The sequence below is a fragment of the Gallus gallus genome, chromosome 7, assembly GCF_016699485.2.
Source record: "Gallus gallus isolate bGalGal1 chromosome 7, bGalGal1.mat.broiler.GRCg7b, whole genome shotgun sequence".
NCBI classification, from domain to species: domain Eukaryota; kingdom Metazoa; phylum Chordata; class Aves; order Galliformes; family Phasianidae; genus Gallus; species Gallus gallus.
The window spans coordinates 22,023,021-22,040,242 of record NC_052538.1 but is presented as its reverse complement, the minus strand read 5'-3'; the positions used below and the strand labels follow the sequence as shown (position 1 = coordinate 22,040,242).

General features: G+C 62.7%; 1 protein-coding gene across 3 annotated transcripts; it reads left to right on the top strand.

Annotated features, from left to right (window-relative positions):
* The first annotated feature begins 5,110 nt into the window (after window positions 1–5,110).
* Window positions 5,111–13,873, top strand: WNT6 (Wnt family member 6). Of its 3 annotated transcripts, none has more exons than XM_015289781.4 (4): window positions 5,111–5,982; window positions 10,791–11,006; window positions 12,568–12,869; window positions 13,187–13,873. In XM_015289781.4, the coding sequence occupies exons 2-4, from the start codon at window positions 10,808–10,810 to the stop codon at window positions 13,646–13,648; spliced, it is 963 nt and encodes a 320-aa protein (XP_015145267.1). In that variant the 5' UTR covers window positions 5,111–5,982; window positions 10,791–10,807; the 3' UTR covers window positions 13,649–13,873. The 3 variants fall into 3 exon arrangements, with proteins under 3 accessions (XP_015145267.1, XP_015145265.1, NP_001007595.1); XM_015289779.4 differs by having other exon boundaries at window positions 10,786–11,006; NM_001007594.3 differs by lacking the exon at window positions 5,111–5,982 and having other exon boundaries at window positions 10,786–11,006.
* Window positions 13,874–17,222: the final 3,349 nt, after the last annotated feature.

Genomic DNA, 17,222 nt, shown 5'->3' with positions numbered 1-17,222 from the left:
TTGCTCTCGGTTCCTATTTCTGTCCCGTTTTTCTTCCCGTCTTTGCCCCTGCCCACCCCTGTCTCTATGGCTCCCCTCACAGCAATGCGTCTCCTGCAGTAGCCTGGAACCTCTTGTGAACCCCGGAGGGTCCCTTGGGAAGGTCTCCAGGACACAGGGACAGCGACAGGGGTGTTGTTAAGCTGAATTTGCCCCGAGCATCCCTCCCTCCCTCCCTGGGTTAGGGTTTGGGAGCTCAAGGAGGGCACAGCCACACTGCAGGGGGGCTGCCGGGGCTGCCGGCTGAGAGAGCCTGGCACGTCCATTGTGGCTGCGGGCACCTTGCTGGAGGGGGCTTTGGTTTGTCACAGTGATGAGGGAAGACGGCACCAGCTCCAGTCTACAAGCAGGGCTGCACTGCAGGGGTGTCCAGGACACGGCCAGCCTGGCACTGCCGCCACAGCCACGGGCCACAGGCAGAGCAACGCTGTACTCGGGTGCCTGCCCAGCTCCAGGCTGCTGTGCTTCTGCCTGGAACATCCCGGTGTTAATCATTGACCACCCTTATCACGCGGTTGTTTCAAGGTCCTGGAGGGAGATACTGTGTCCCCAGGACAAGCAGACACTTCGGAGCCCAATGGGTGGCCGTGTCCCTGTCTCACCACGTCCTGGCTGCGGGAACGGGTGATGTCCCAGCCCGGGCTCCAGGCTTCTGCTGTGTCCCGTTCAGGCAATGGAGATGCTGCGGGCAGGGAGCTGCGTGCCTGCCGGCACCGGGAACGCGGGACACACAAGTGTGAGCGCCTGCCGCCATCTGATGGCGGCTCCCAGGCAGCTCGTAGCTAGGAAGCCCCCCCCGGGCCCCGCCTGTCCCATCCTGCTGGGGCTGCTTTGACCCTTGCTGGGGAGGACTTAGTGCCCACCTTTTCTCTCGGGCGATCCCATCCCGCGGGGAGACCCCAGCGCCGGGGCTGGGTGCAGAGGATCCCGGCGGCCGCTAGGCTGTGCTCCCGCATCTCCCACCGCCGCGCTCAGCCCCGCTCCCCTTTGCCCGCTGCAGGACCCGGTGGCGCTCCGCGGCCCGAGCCGTGACACCCCGGGCGGCGGCACCCGGCGCTGCTCCTCCGCTCACCCCGCTCCCAGCCCGGGGGTGCGCTGTGAGTCACCCGCGGGCAGCGGTGGCAGCGGGAGGCCCGAGGCCACGGGGATGGCTGCCAGGGCTGCGGGGGAGGCCGTGCGGGAAGGAGAGGGGCGGTGAGTCAGGCCGCCCGGTGGGGACTTCCAAAAGGAAGTGGCTGTGCTGTGACACATCCCCAGCAGGAGGATGCTCTGGGGGTCCTGGGGCACTTTGGGACAGCTCGCTGGGTGGGTGGGCTGCAGGTGGGGCGAGTGTCACTGTGCTGGAGGGGCACTGGGAAGGGGCAAGGCGGAGGCAGGAGAGACAACCCGTGGGGATGGACCTGTGGGACCACTGCCCTTCTCAGTCTCCCTGCAAGCATCCCTCACCCCACCCACCGGACACTGTGCTGGGTGCTGCTTGCAATGCGGTGGGTCCTGGCTGCAGCTTCATTCCGTGACTCGTGCAGCGTCACCCATTGGCTGCAAGCTTTTCCCAGGGCTGCATCCGCTGACCCTGCTTTGCAGTCGCACAGATGGGGATGTCTCACGGGAGGGCATCCCCTGAGTCACTCCCAGGAAAGCCCAGGCTGCAAGAAAGGGTCCCAGGACCATCAATAGTCTGTATGTGGAGATGGCCATCACGCCAGCTGTGTGTCACCACGCTGTCACCGCCTGAGTCACAGGCTGTGCTGGGGTCAGTGGGGGTGTGCAGCTGGCAGGGGGGACATGGCAGATCCAAGAAGAAGGGGACACGTCCCAGATCTGGGTCAGCAGCTTTAGAACCGAGTTTTACACAGAACCCTGGGATAGCCGAGCTGTGTAGGACTCAGCGCTCGCGTTGACCTCTGTGCCCCAAAGGCTGTGGGGCCAAAGGCTGGAGCAGACCTGGGGCCGGCGGCGGGCACGCAGGCAGGCTGTTATCGGGGAGACGGGAGGCAGCCTGGTCTGCTCTCAAGTGGGCCGGGCTGATTAGTGCCTTCAAGTGCCTATGGAGTTATTCTAAGTCAAGTGGGCGTGAAGGGATCTGAGCTCGCCAGCCTGGGACCGGCGTCGGGCGAGCTCGGATCCCTTCACCTCTGCTCCCCACGGCTCCCAGCAGCCCTATGAGGTGCTCCCTGCTCCAGCTGCCTCCCTCTGTCCCTCACCCCCTGCTGCAAAAGGCTGTTTGCTCCAGCCCAGAGCAAACCTGATTTTATCTCCCGACTGCAGTTCCCTTGGCTGTGGGCCATGGTCGATTCCTCCTACGCAGGACTTGTAAAGCCCACTGGGGGACCCGTGCACAGAGCGGGCTGTGTACGCTGCCACATGACATCATGTTTACAGCCCGCGGGGGCCCAAGGACATCCCCTCCCAGCGGCACTGCTCCCAGCCTACCCGAGCCATGCGTGTCCTTGCTGGCCTGCTGCTGGGCAGCATCCTGTGCGCCCTGCACTGGGCAGAATGGCACAGAGGGAGCTGGGGGAACGGGACCGGCCCCAGCTCTGTGTTTGTCTGGGGAGAGGTGCCTTCAGCTCTGCTGGACCCCCCAGGCTTGGTTTTTCCCTATGGAGCTGTGCTAGCACTGAGTGTGGGCTGCTCAGCAGCACAAGGTCAGGCCCTCCTCAAGTTGTTGCTCAGAGTGAAAGACAAATTTTGTTCCTCTGGGACATGGATGTTCCTGTCTCTCGCAAGACAGAGCTGGATCTTTGCTGCTGTTGCACGAAACTGAGGCTCTTGGGAAAAAGCAACAGCATCCACAGCCACAGGGGCTCTCTAAGGAGTGCTGGGCCCATCATCCATCCATCCATCCATCCATCCATCCATCCATCCATCCATCCATCCATCCATCCACCCATCCACCCGTCCACCCGTCCATCCACCCGTCCGTCCATCCATCCATCCATCCATCCATCCATCCATCCATCCATCCATCCATCCATCATTCCATCCATCATTCCATCCACTCATCCATCCTTCTATCCACCCATCCCTCCATTCATCCCTCTGTTCAACCCTTTCTCCCTCCCTCCATCCATCTATCCATGCATTCGTCCATCCATGCCTCCCTCCATCTCTCCATCATTCCATCCATCACTGGACCCTCTGTCTGACATCCAGCTGCTCTCAAGCTTTGGTGCAGGGATCTCTGAGGCTGGCAATGGAGGGTCAGAAGCATCTTGAACCCCAGCAATGAGGATCTCTGGGGGGCTCCCAAAGCCGCTGCAGGAGTCTGTGAGAACCTCTGTGCCCATGGGTGCTCAAAGTGTTGTCACATGGGGACGGGGTGCCCTTACTGAGGCCTTCCTAGGGCTGCAGAATGCACAGATGTGAAGGCGTGGGCTGGGGTCTGTCCCCATGCAGCCCCTGCTTTCACCCCCGGCACCTGCCCGCCCCTCCGCACCATTACTCTGCATCCGTGGAAGGGGACCGTGTTGTTTTAATAAGATCATTCTCCTCCCGCCGTGAGGTCGCAACCCCGGGCTGATGACATCACATCGCGCTGCCATGGGGACGCCGGGATGTCACAAACACAGCGCGATGACCTCACTGCAGGAGCGGGAGATGGGGCCAGGCCGGGTTTGATCACCGATGTCCTCGGGAGCGAAGGCGGGGAGGGATGCTGGGAAAGTATGCGGCTGCTGCGCGCCGCACTGTTTGGGTTGGAAGTGGCCACGCTTTCCCCGCAGCAGGGAGGGCCGGTGCCCTCCGTTCCCCCCCCCCCCCGGTTGTGGCTGGGGGGCCCCGATGTCAGCACCCCGCAGCTGCACCTCGAAGCACCCGTGTGACTCCGCAGCCCACGGCATCACTGCTTGGGGACCCGCAGCCAATGGGGGGACGCCTGGGCTCCCCATCTCCGCCGCACGGGGTGTAGGGATGGCCGTGCCCCCCCAGCACCTCCCGTCATTAATTTCCATCAGTGGCCAAGCGGGTCCAGGGCGGGGGGGGGGGGGGATGATGGCCGAGAAACACAGTGCTTTCCCCCTGATAGCAAAAATAAATACATTAAAATTCTTGCAGGAGGCAGAAGAATGCGGGACGGCAGGAAAAAATTGTTTTATAATTTGTAATAACACAAAAGCCAGAGGGGGGGGGAGAGAGGGGGGGGGAGAACGACGAGCTGTGAGAGGCGAGGGAAGGCTGAGACAAAGGGTTGGCCGTGGCAGAGAGGGCTGCTTCTTGGTGACGGTCACCCGAAGGATGGGGTCCTTTGGGTCCCAGTGCAAAGGAGGAGTCCTGGGGTTGCATGCTGCCATGGCTCCCTGCACAGGTCTCAGCAGCACCGTGCCTCAGTTTCCCTTTCTGAATGGTGTATCATCAGCCCCGGACCCCCACAGGGGACAGTTCACCCCATGCCTGACGCGGCAGTGGGGACGTGACAAGGCGAGTCGCTGTGTGCCAGGCACGCACCTGCTGTCGGGATGGGCCCCCCCTTTTCAGGATGAAATCAAAGGGATTTTTCTGCCCTTAGGAAATCAGATAAAGGCTTCTCACCTGCCCCGCTCTCCCTTTGCGGTGCAGATGAAGGCGGCGGGGAGCTCAGGGCGGGGGACAAAAGGCGTTTTCAACACGGCGGCAGATGAGCTGCGTGTCACTGCAGCACAGTGTCAGCCTCAACAGGGACGTCCCCTCCCTGGGAGCTGCCTATCCATGCGTCCCCCCTAAACTCGAGGCAACGAGGAACTCACGGGACAGACGGGATAGAGGTTGGTGGCTGAAACCAAAAGACCCCAGGGGGTGGACACGATGCTGCAGCACAGATGTAGTCCCCAGCTCGGGTCCCTGTGTCCCCATGGATGGAGCGAGGAGAGCTCGAGGCCGGCCACCACCCCAGGGGTGCAGAGCTGGAGGCAAGAGGACGGGGAGAGCCTGGGCTGAGCCCTCGGCAACTGCTCCCAAGGCTGTTTGGGGGAGTTAAAATTGAGGTGGCAGCTTACGGGCATTGGTCATCCCCTCTCCAGCCCTGCCGTGGTCCCCTGCTCCCCCCACAGCCCCTCACCTCCTCCTGCCCTGGGCAGGTCCTACTGCCTGCTTGGAGCCGTGCTGGGGGCTGCCTTCCTCCCAGCCCCAGCTGCACCTGAGATGAGATCACCTTAACCCAGCTGCTCCCCCCCATGCTCCTCTCCTGCACCTTCTCTGCTTTGTTTGCTCCTGGGGAGCTCCTTGCCCCGTCACCCCTTTACCCCAGGGGTGACTCTGCAGAGGAGAAGTGGATCTGGGTGCTGAGAGGCGCTTGGGGATGCCTCTTGTCGTGTGTCCCCAGCTGAGACAGCCTGATGCAATGCCAGTAGTGCCAGGTTTGTGCCAGGCAGACCCCAGTGGGGGGAGGAAACCAGGGCACCACAGGGTTGCCAGGCACGGGCAATGGGCACCAGGCAGGGGCTCGGGTGGCAGCGGGCACTTGGAGGGCAGGCTGGACAAGGCAGGGCAGTTCTAGGAGCCCGGGCAGGGCTGTGCCAAGCACGGCAGCAGGGACGTGGTGACAGGCAAGCCGCTGCCACCGTCCGTGCCCACGCCGTGCCCAAGGTCTGCGTGCACGGATCTGCGCTTGGCATCCCGGAGTCCCCCCGCCCGGCCCGCCCTGTCCGTCCCCCCGGGCTCCGGTTTCCCTGTCGGAGGCAGATGCTTTCGCAGCCCTGTCCCTCCTCCTCCTCCTTCTGCGGAGCAGCCTCCTCGCCGCGCTCCAGCCGCCCGGAGGTGCCTGCCCAGCCCGGCCCCCCCCGGCCCCGCTGCGCCGGGCTGGCGGAGGGAGGCAGCGGGCAGCCCCGCAGCCCTCCCGGGGGGCTCGGAGGGGGCTCGGCTCTCCCGGCTGCTCCCCAACCTTGGCAGGATGTTGCCCCGCTCTCGGACCCAGCTGGGGCTCTTCTTCATCCTCCTCTGCCCCGCCAACATCATCGGGCTCTGGTGGTGAGTATAGGGCATCCCGGGGGGGGGGGGGGGGGAGCGGACGGGGAGGGGGATTTCCGAAGGTGTCGCTGCATCGGGGACGGAGCCCTCGGGTCACCGCTTCGGTGGGGACCGCGGTGGGGCAAAGCCAGCCTATGGGGTGTGCGCTGCCTGGTTTGGGGTCCCCAAAACCGGTGTCGGGGGGCAGCACTGCGGGGGGTTTGGGGACGAGGCCTCTCCCCCACAGCCTCTCCCCGCACCCCGAGCGCCGAGTGCCTTCGGGGCGGGGAGGGGCCTCCAGACCCCTCCAATAAGTCAACTTTAATTAAAAGCCCGAGGGTCCCCACGGCGTCCCCTGGACGCGGCGGGGACAAAACCCCCGTTTGTAATGGTGCCTTCATCAAAGGCAGCGGGGACGGTGCCTCGCAGGATCCCGGAGGGGGTGGGGGATTCATTACAGAGCTGGGACCCAGCCTCGGAAAGCCCAGGTATCTGTCGAAACATGAACTATTTAAATCTATTAAGAATTTCACCCAGCCTGTCTTTATCCGGTTTTAAGTGCTTAGATTCCAGCTCCCCGGCGTGCCGTCCGGGCTATCATTCATTATCTGAGGCTATTCGTCTCCACATTGTCACACTCTTTTGACCCCTAAAATAAAGCTCTCCGTAAGCCTTTCCCCTCCCGTTCCCCCGCACGCCCGGCACTGATTTATTCCGCAGCTCCATCCCCTCTACCAGCGCGGGGCAAAGCGGGGGGGGGGGGGGGGAGGGGTTCTGTGGGTACGGATGGTGCCGTCACCCCGGCGTTGCGCTGGCAGAGTTGCTGGGGAAGGGCTTAAAGAGGGTCGTGGCGTTTCGGTGCAGGAAGCCCCGGCAGGGTACGGTGCGTGCAGCGCTCCCTGCTCCCCACCGCTCGCCTCCGGACATCTGCGCCATCCCGGGGCGCGCTCCCTCCCGCCGGCTGAGCGCTGCGTTATTTCCTTGGCTCGCACTCAGCCCGGCGCTTTGCGCACGCAAAAGGCTGTCCCTCCATCCGTCCCAGGGGTTGGTGGCGGCGGGAGAGCTTCTCCTCGCCGTCCACCCCGGGCGTGGGGGTCTCGGCGTTGTGCCTTTGCGTGAGAACTCTGAGGGCTGAGAAAGAGCATCCTTACTGCAGTCGGGTGTCCTCAGAGGGGTCGCTGAAGATACAGGCACGTTCATCCCCTGCGCCCCGAGCCCCTGTGTCTGAGGAGAGGCAGGGGGACGGAGGGACGGGCGGACACACAGACCTTCTGCATTCAGAAGAGAGAGTGGTGTTTACACGGGAGCTTTGCCATCGTGCTGCAGGGCACTCAGTTTGCACCAGGCTGTGGTCTGAGGAGCCCGAGGCATATTCGGGGCAAGATTTTGGTCGAGAGGGTCTGTGCTTGTGTCCAGTCTGTGCGGCTGCCCCCGGCCACTCACACGGCTGCTCCTGCTGATGTGTCACCATTACTGCTGGCTCCCGCTCACCTGCAGCCCCCCAGCCTGACCAAGTTGTTCTTAGAGGCACTTTGGGGCGAACAAAGCCAGGAGATAAAAGAAACAGCCCCAGCATCAGAACAAGGGAGAAAAGAATCCCCAGCTCCTGCAGTGCCTTGATCTGTCCGCTGGCACCCATGGGCTCCCCATGCTGCACCCTGCCAGGGGGATCGTGGTCCCTCTCCCCAGGGCCACCCGCTGCGGGCTCCGTGCACCAACAGCCTCCTGTTTTGCTCAGCCACCTGACCAGCACCACACTGGCACACAGCATGGCCGAGCCTGTAAGGGCAGGCTGCTGGGCTGGCATGCTTTGGGTGAGCACTGTGAGTCACTTGCTGAGCCCGATGACCCACAGCCACCACCTGGCTGCCCTCGGCCCCCCAGTGCCTGCAGGCCATCCCGGCATGCCCCAACTCTGGCATGCCCAGCATGGGTGGCCTGTCCCGCAACACGTCCTGGGGCAGTCACACTGAGCAAAGACCCCTTTCTTCCCATCCCAAGGTATTCCAGGCTCGGACACGGTTTCATGGCCATCACTTCCATGGGTGCGTGCTCCAGGAGATCAGCCCTCAGCACTCACATCCCACAGCTCTTTTCTCTGCAAACAGGTGCAGCAACACCCCTGGGCTCAGGGGCTTGGCTGGGCACCACAGTTGCTGCAGTCCTGAGCTGGGATGGAGACATGGGTGCAAGGTGAGCCTTGCCTTCACCACCCTGCAGAAGGGTTCCACATTTCCTCCATGGAAAAGCACATCGCCCTGTGCACTGAACCCAAAGCACAGCCAGCATCATCTCTGCTAGGAGATATCCCCATGCCCCTGTTCCATACTGCATGCCAGCGGCACAGCCTCAGGTCAGTGGGATGGGAATATGCCCTTCTGGGAAGGAGCAAGGAAGCCAAATGCATCACCAAGGTGCACCTTAGCATCCCAGAAGCATCCCTCCATCACCTGCCTGTAAACCAGGACCCCATGGGCTCTCCTTGTGCATAGTGCCCTGCACAGGAGCCCTGCTCCATGATACCCAGGGTGCCTGAGGGGTGAGCGGGATTCGTGCCAGGCCCTTTGGTCTATGATCTTGCCTGGGAACTGCACTGGAGGCTCCGTCACCCTGAGCACAGGGCTTGCACCAGAAGCTGCAAGTTTGGCTTCCTGAGCATCCCTGGGCGCAGACTCTGGGAGCCAACGGGGTGGCAGCTGTATGTCAATGGGCAGGAAGGTTTGCAGGGCAGGTCCAGGTCCTCTGCCATGCCTCATTTCCCCCTTTTGGTGATGGGGGCTGAATCCCTTCCTAAGAAGCACTGCAGAAATCACCGCAGTCCGCATTCTGAGGGGCTGCCACTGTGTGCCATTCCGGCAGCGGGCACGGGGATGCTGAGGGGGTACCGAGTCCAGCGAGGGGCTGCAGAACCGAGGTGCTCCGGGTGGGCTGGGGGGGCACGCTGGCGACCCGGCTCCATCGCCAGGGCAGGGGGAGGAGTGCCCGGCGGCAGAGGTGGGGCACCTTAATTGTAGATGCGGGAGGCCTTGGAGCAGGACAAGCTCAGGCAGATCTGGGCCCCGCGCCGGAGCCCTTGCCAAAGCAGTAGCAGTTTGGCAGCATTTTTCTTGCCCTCGTCTCCCCCCCCACACCCCCACCCCAGCCCCACAAAGCAAAACAGCTCTCGGGCTCCCGGCAGCCTCCCCTCACGAATAAAGCAGAGCCCAGCGGAAATTAATATCGCACCGGACTTAGGCAGCCCACCCCACGCCTCGCTGGGTCGGCCGGGGGCTGCCGGCCAGGGGTGGGGACCCCCGCGGTGCCGCTGGGGCCGAGCGCTCCCCGTCCTGCCGGCCCCTCTGATCCGGCACGGCCGGGGTGAGCCGCAGTTCAGCATTTGATCTGAGGGCCCGAGGGCTCGCGCATCGTTTTTATAAGATGTACAAAGAGTCCTCACTTAATGAAAGTCCCATCCCCAGCTCCCCTTCTTCCCCCACCCCTGTGGATCAGCCAGCCGAGCCTTCCCAGCCTGGGATGGGAGCTTGAATGGCCACATGGATACCGTGAGGTGGGACGGGATGGGGTGAGATGGGGTGGGATTGGATGGGACAGGCTGCCCACATGCCTCAGTTTCTCCATATGCAGATGGCTTAGGAGGGAACCAGGCACTGTTGTCCCGTGATGCTCCTCCAGTTGCCCACCAAAAGGACACTGAGCTGTGGGCTGTGAGCTCCCCAGCAGGTCCACGGGCTTTGCCTCAGTTTCTCTGCTGGCAGCCAGATTCACAGGCTCTGCATTGCTTTAGTCCCTTAAACCTCCAGCCGAAGTATCAGGGCCCATTTTCCTGGCTGAGAGGACGTCAGCCCACACCATGTCCTGCTCGCAAATGTTCCCATCCCAACCTCTGTCCCTATTTGTTCCAGGGATGGGTCAGCCTGCTCCAGCCTAGGTGTGGGGCAAGGGCAGCCTGCGTAGAGCTCCCACCCCAAAACTAGGCTTTAGGAGGGGCTTTGTGGTTCCTGCAGCCTGGTGTCCCATACACAGCCCCCAAGCTGAGAGTGAGGGAGAGAAAAAAGGAAACCCAGGACATACTTAAACACAGAGATTCGTCTTGTGATTTTCGAGCCCCTGGGGCTTGGCCAGACTATAAAGGCTTGTCTGGGTTTGGAAGCGGCACTCAGCAGCGAGCGGGGCTGCACCCAAAAACACGGCCTGGGAGCTTCCACTCCAGGAGGGGACAGGGATGGCGCACAGTGCCCGGGATGAGACACTGCTGGCACAGGGGTGAGAGGAGCTGGCTTGCAGCACCGGGGCACAGCAGCTTCCCTTTGCAATTCAGGTGGCCCAGGGCCATATGCTGGCCAGAGACACCCGGCACTGCGGGACAGGCAGCGTGGGCAGGAGGCTGTCAGCACACAGCGTGCCCGCCCCGTGCCCGAGGCACCGCTGGGCCATCGCCCACCCCGGCACGGGGCACAGGGCACGGCGCTGGCAGCTGTGCAGCTGCGTGAGGGCACTCTGGGCAAAATGTGTGGGGGAAGTACAGGAATTTCTGTAGCCGGCGGCGTGCCGTTGTGTTCGGGCTTTGCCTTCCAGCCCGAGATGCGTGCGCGGCTCTCCAGCTGTGCTGGCGAGGAGCTGCCTTTGACAGGGCCCCAGCTGAGACTTGCCCTCCCGCGCTGGAATCAGCAGAGCCAGCACCGCTCTCCAGCCCCACAGCTTGGGATCTGCCCCATCCCCGGCCGGCTCTGCAGGGCACAGCGTCACCCACACGCTGGGCGTCCCCGGCGGTGGATCCGGCCGTGCCTGGTGCTGGTTTTGCTCTGCTCGCTGTCCCTCCTGCAGGGCAGTGGGGAGCCCCCTGGTCATGGACCCCAACAGCATCTGCCGCAAGACGAAGCGGCTGGCGGGGAAGCAGGCGGAGCTGTGCCAGCTGGAACCGGAGATCGTGCAGGAGGTGGCCAAGGGCACCAAGCTGGGCGTGCGGGAGTGCCAGTACCAATTCCGCTTCCGCCGCTGGAACTGCACCAGCCACAGCAAGTACTTCGGCAAGATCCTGCAGCAGGGTAAGGTCCGGCCTCACGACTCCTAAAAAACCACAGCCTCCGGGCCTCGCACCTCCTGGCACAGCTGGGGAAGAGCCGGAGCGTGCGGACGTGTGTGCGCGCAGAGGGGGTTGCTCAGAGCTCTGCGGTGCAGCCACGCTGCCGGGACATGTCTCTCTGTGTTGTAATGAAGCAATTAGCGATGCTCCCAGACAGCACGGGGCTGCGCACAGCCCAAGAATGCACCCTCGTCTGGCAGTGATTTACTGCTCCCTCAGGACCCCGCTATGTGGGGAGGGGAGGGGGCCTGTGTGGGAGGTGGCCCCGCAGGTGCCTAGACCATGCAAACCCCTCGTCCTGCCCCTGGGGCATCACCTCTGTGTGCACTTCCCGTGCCCGAGGCGTGGCTGTAGGGCAGGATGAGCCAAACCCATCCATTGGTCCAAGCCAACGCCAGTGCACCCACACCAGGGTTGGGGGCTGGGTGATCAAGAGGAGGGGAGAGAGCTGTGCTAGCAGGATCACTTCCATGGGCACCGGTCCCGCATCAGTCCCTCTGCTGGGTGGAGCACGGGTGCTGGTGCAGGACCAGGAATCTGCTCCTGGAGCTGACCTCTGGGGACAGGAGGGACAGCTGTTCCCTAGGTGGTGCAGCTGGAAAAGCATCGATTTGCTCAGTTCCCTTTCTTTGCACAGACTCCCCCAATTCTGAGAGCATTTCAGGGCGTGGGATGTGGAAACAGCCCTCCTGCAGGCCACGTGCGTTGTCCTTCTCTCCCTGGCCCATCCTCAGCACCACACAGCACTCCCCTGCAGCACAGCAAGGACACATCCCCTGGCCAGCTGTGTCCTGGCTGTAGGGAGTGAGTGACAATGCAGGACTGGGGGACAACCTGAGAGCTGCTGGGGTTGGCAGTGAGCAAGCAGCTGTGCGTGCGTGCAGGGATGGGGTCACCATGAGCATGTGTCACACTTCTCCATCACGTGTGGGATGTTGGTGGGTCAGGGTGTGTGTGGGGCATGGCACGGCCATGGTGCTGGGGCTGCTCCTGGCAGGATGAGGCTCCCAGATTTTGCCATAGATATGAGGAGGCACTGTGTCCCTGCATCTGTTATCAGAGTTGACCCCAGTGACCATGCCGGTGCACCTCCCCAAGACCCCTTTCCCTCTCTATATGGATTGCAATAAGAGTTAAATCTGCCATTGCCCTTCCCCTCTGTCCCTATGCCACCCTAATTAAATGTGTCCCCACCCCCTGCCAGCCGTGCCCTGGCACCCACCTGGCACGGGGTGACCCCTGAGCCCCCCAGCAGGGCGCAGCACCCCCGCTGCCAGAATCCCCCGCTGGCTGCGGCTGCGAGCGGCAGGTCCGGGCAGGGGAAGGATGCTTGGAATTTGTGTCCCGGAGCAGAGAGAGACAAGAGCAAATACTAATAATAAATAATCCTGCGGGGTGGAGACTGTGCTGGAGCAGGGAGGGGGGCAGGCAGAGCCCCATGGCAAAGCGGGTATATGGGGAGAGCGGGCAGGACGGCATCCTTGCTGTCACCTCTCACCTTGTCCCCCTCTGTCCCCCTGCAGATATCCGGGAGACGGCCTTCGTGTATGCCATCACGGCGGCCGGCGTCAGCCACGCCATCACACAGGCCTGCAGCATGGGAGAGCTGCTGCAGTGCGGCTGTGAGCTGACACGGAGCCGGGCGCCCCCATCACCCACAGCCGGGCCGGGCACCGAGGGCACAGCCTGGGAATGGGGGGGCTGTGGGGACGACGTGCAGTTTGGCTATGAGAAGTCGCAGCAGTTCATGGATGCCAAGAGCAAGAAGGGGAAAAATGACATCCGTGCACTCATTGATCTGCACAACAACGAGGCTGGGCGCTTGGTAAGGCTCCATGCACTCCCTGCTCCCTCTAGCATCGCCCTACACTCCTTTGGGTGAAGCAAAGGGTATCATCCCTACAGACCCCAATACGGTTTGGAAGCCCTTTGGGAGCCCACCTGTCCATCCTCCCCTGGGTGATACCATCAGACTGGGGATGCAGGGATGAAGGAATACAGGGGTGCTGGGATTCAGGGATGCAGGGATGTAGGGAGGCTGAGATGCAGGGATGCAGGGTTGCTGGGAGGTAGGGATGCTGGGACGCAGGGAGGTGGGTGCCAGGGGAACAGCGGGGACTCAGCACCGCCGTCTGTCCGCAGGCAGTGCGCAGCTACATGAGGACAGAGTGCAAATGCCACGGGCTTTCGGGCTCCTGCACGCTGCGCACCTGCTGGCGCAAGATGCCCCATTTCCGCGAGGTGGGCGACCGCCTGCTGGAGCGCTTCAACGGAGCCTTCAAGGTGATGGGGGGCAACGATGGGAAGACCCTCATCCCGGTGGGCGACAACATCAAACCTCCCGACAAGCAGGATCTCATCTACTCGGCCGACTCGCCCGATTTCTGCTCTGCCAACCGCAAGACGGGCTCGCTGGGCACGCGGGGCCGCGTCTGCAACAGCACGGCCATGGACACGAGCGGCTGCGACCTGCTGTGCTGCGGGCGTGGGCACCGCGATGAGACCGTGGTGCTGGAGGAGAACTGCCTGTGCCGCTTCCACTGGTGCTGCGTGGTGCAGTGCCGCAAGTGCTCCGTCCGCCAGGAGCTCAGCCTCTGCATCTGACGGCCTCTCCATGGGGCAAGGACACTTGGGGGGCCGCCCCCAGGATGGTGCCGAGGGCGCAGGGACACGGAGAGGTGACGCGGTGGGACCTTACGGGCTGGGGGACTGTGAGCCCAGCTCTGCGGTTGGATGTTCCTGCAGCGTGGGGACGCTGCCCAGCATCCCCACGGCCCCGCAGTGGGGCTGCAGGGTGGAGCTTCGTCTAATAAAGCTATTTAAAGCCGGTGTGCCCTCCGCTCGCCTCTCCGCGGCAGGCACCGCCACCCGCCCCAACCCCGTGGTGATGGGCTTCGTGCACGTTGCCGGCGTCCTCCGTCCTCCTCTCTGCCTCCAGCCACCCCCGCCGCAGGGCCTGGCACGGCAGAGCCCCACACAGTGCTGCTGGCACCGTGGGGTTGGTGGCATGCGAGGCATTCTCTTGGCATGCCATGGGCCACGTGCAGCCTCACCTGGGCGGCACGGTGCCAGGCAGGGCTGGGGAACCTGAGCAGCCCGTATCCTACTGGGCAAACGCGGGGTGAGGAGCAGCAGCGATGCCCACCGACAGACCGTGGCAGCACACCCCTCGCCTGCCCCATCCATCAAGCAGAAATCAGGGTGCCGACGAAGCATTAAATTGGCCCAGGGAGCGCTGGGGCGGGAGCATCTACATGTCAACTGTAGCTTTAGAGCTGGAAATTCCCTCCTGGCTCTGGGAGAGGGGCGGCACGCGGGGCTCCCGGGAACTCCCGGCCGCACGCATGGCCCTGGAGCACATGGGTGTGCGTGCCAAGGTGCGTGTGTGGGCAGGCAGCTGCAGTGTGCACGCTCAGGTTGCACGCCCACGCACGGTCATGCCTGCACGTGGGCATCCGATTCCAGGCGCACACCCATCTGTGCTGTGCGTGTGAGAATCTCGTGTGTGTGCAAAAGGTTCACCCACGTGGCCCCATGCACGTCTGTCAGTGCACGGCAAATTGTCGGCGTGCGTTGGTCGGTGACCCTGTCCCCATGTGTTTGTTTGCATGTATCTTAGCTCTGTGTCACCGCTGCTCTCCCTCTGCACTGTCCCAGTTGCTCTGAATGCTGACTCGCTGGGAGACGTCAGAGAGCAGGGGCTGAGCTGGGGCTGGGAGCAGCGTTCCTTGGCTCCGTCCCAGCCTTCCACAATCTGCTTCCTTGGGGGCTGCCTCAGTTTCCCCACAATGGGCTGAACGTTCGTGGCACTGGGAGACTGGATGCTGCCTAAAGCCTGGGGAAGGCAGGAGGTTGTTGTATGGGATCTGACCTGCCATTGCCCCAGAGGCTGAAAACCCTAAAAGCCAGAAAGGTAGAGGGAGAAGAACCTGGAAAACAGAGATCCCAGCGTCCTGGGACCCCTCATTTCCCTAGCAGCCCCCCAGCCGCCCAGCAGTGCCCCAGGACTCCCTACATCCTCTCCTCTCCAGACCCTTAGAGACCCCCCACAACCCCCAGAGCCCCCGCAGCATCCCTGCCGTAGCCGTGGCAACGCGGGATGTGGGATGAGGGACGGGGCGCGTTGCGGGGCGCAGGGCGGCCGCTAGGGGGAGCCACGGCCCGGCCCGGGGTGGGGGGGCGGGGGTGCGTGGGGATGTATGGGGGTGGGCACGGGCTGGTTGTGTATGGAGGGACATGGAGGGGTGTGGGGGGGAATGATCCCAGATCTTGGTGCTGGGCAGCGTTCAGTCCAAAGCTTCCCAGGGGAAAAAGGGAAGTTGGTAGTATTTTGGTTAAGGATAATAATAACAATGCCCGAATGCTGCGATGTTAATGGCTTCATTTTTATTTATTTGTTTTTCGAACGGGAAGAGCACAATTTTCCCTTCAATTGCTTGAGCTGAAAAACAGCCAGACAGATTAATTCAATCAAACTTGGGGGAAAAAAATCCCCTCTGGACAGAGACCAAAAATAGAATGTTTTGGCCAAAAAAACAAAACAACAACAACAACAAAAAGCTTTTTAGGAAAGTTTGTAGTAATACAGATAGGGGGAGGATGGGAAACCCGGATACCGGCCTGGCTGAGTGAGGGAAAGCTCAGACTGCAGCACCCAAAACCACCCGCAACCTCTGAGAAATCCCAGCCAAGGCTCCCACCGCCCTGGCACTGCTCTCCTGGGGCCCCCCACGTCCTCCCAGCCCCTGCTCCAGGCGGCTGCTGCCACCACCCTGCTCTGTCCCTGCTCTCTCCAGCTCCAGGGACAGATGTCACCCATACAGCCATGGGACCCCATCCGTTCCGAGCTGCCCAGCACATCCCCAGCCCTATGCCCCCACCACCAGCACGGCCCTTCGGGACGTGCTCTCCCTGCCAGAGGCAGGGCTCTGGGCTCGCTGCCACACGGGTCCTCTTCCCAGCCACACCGGCACCCCGACCCGCAGGCTGTCCCAGCCCCGGGCAGCCGGGCAGACAGGCTGGGCTGGCTGCGTGGCCGGGTGGCTCGCACCTGAGTCATGGCAAGCAGCCCCAGGCAGGTCGCCGGCCACGAGCCAGGGGAGGGCAGTGATGCTGGGGGCTCTGTGGTGAGTAATGCCACTGCCAGGGGCACGGTCACCCCGTTCCCACCCCAAACACTGACTCATGCAGCCGTCACTCCAGTCCCATAGGCAAGGGAAGTAGGATGATGGTGAGGAGTGAGCTGCATGGGTTCCTTCCTCCTCCTCCTCTTCCAGGTCCCCATGCTGCTGGCATCAGGCTGGGTGCCTGTCCAGGTGCTCCTCCACCACCATCCATCCAGCATCTCCACCACACTTAGGGATTCCCTGGTGCTCCCTCCTGCACTGACCTCCATGAGATTGCCCGTGGACACCCCAAATCCCCATGGGTTCTGTAGAGTCCAGTGCCTAGCACAAACCTGCAATGGTTCTGGTTCTCTGCGCTGTATGGCTTGGGGATAGATTGTCCCAAAGCAGAAGGGGCTAAAGAGTCTGAGGTTGCCCAGAGGTGCTGTGGATGCACCATCCCTGCAGTGCTCAAGGCCAGGTTGGATGTGGCTTTGGGCAAGCTCATCTATTGAGAGATGCTCCCCACGGCATTGGGATTGGATGAGATTTTCATGGCCCCTTCCAAAGGGGAAAGAGAAAGAAGCAGGGAAGGAGGGGGCGGCTTGGTTGGGCAGGGGGATGGGAAGGACAGAGAGGGATGGGAGGAGGGAGGGAGGTGTGTGCTGGGGGGGGGGAAGGGATAGCTGTTTCCAATCCCCTGCATAGAGCAACTGTTCATGTACCACAAAACGTGCTGAAGTGCTTTAGCCCAGGCAGTGCAGCCCACAGTGCCCTGTGCGAGAGATCCATCACCACATTTCTTGCCAGCCCTCTGCCCTCTGCACACAGTCCTGCTTGGAGGGGCCCCTGATCCTGTTCCGTGGGCTCTTCTCCATGGTTCCCAAGCCACGACAAATGCTTTATCCTGTGTTAAGGGCTTTGCTGGCTCACCTGGCTCTCCGTCAGCCCAGGGACGCCGTTGGGACAGGAGGCTCGACCTTCCCCCTGTCCACCCCTGCTGCCAGCACCGAGTTGGTGGGACGTGGGGCTCCTCCCGCACTCAGTGGGAGCATGTGGGTGAGACGCTGGCT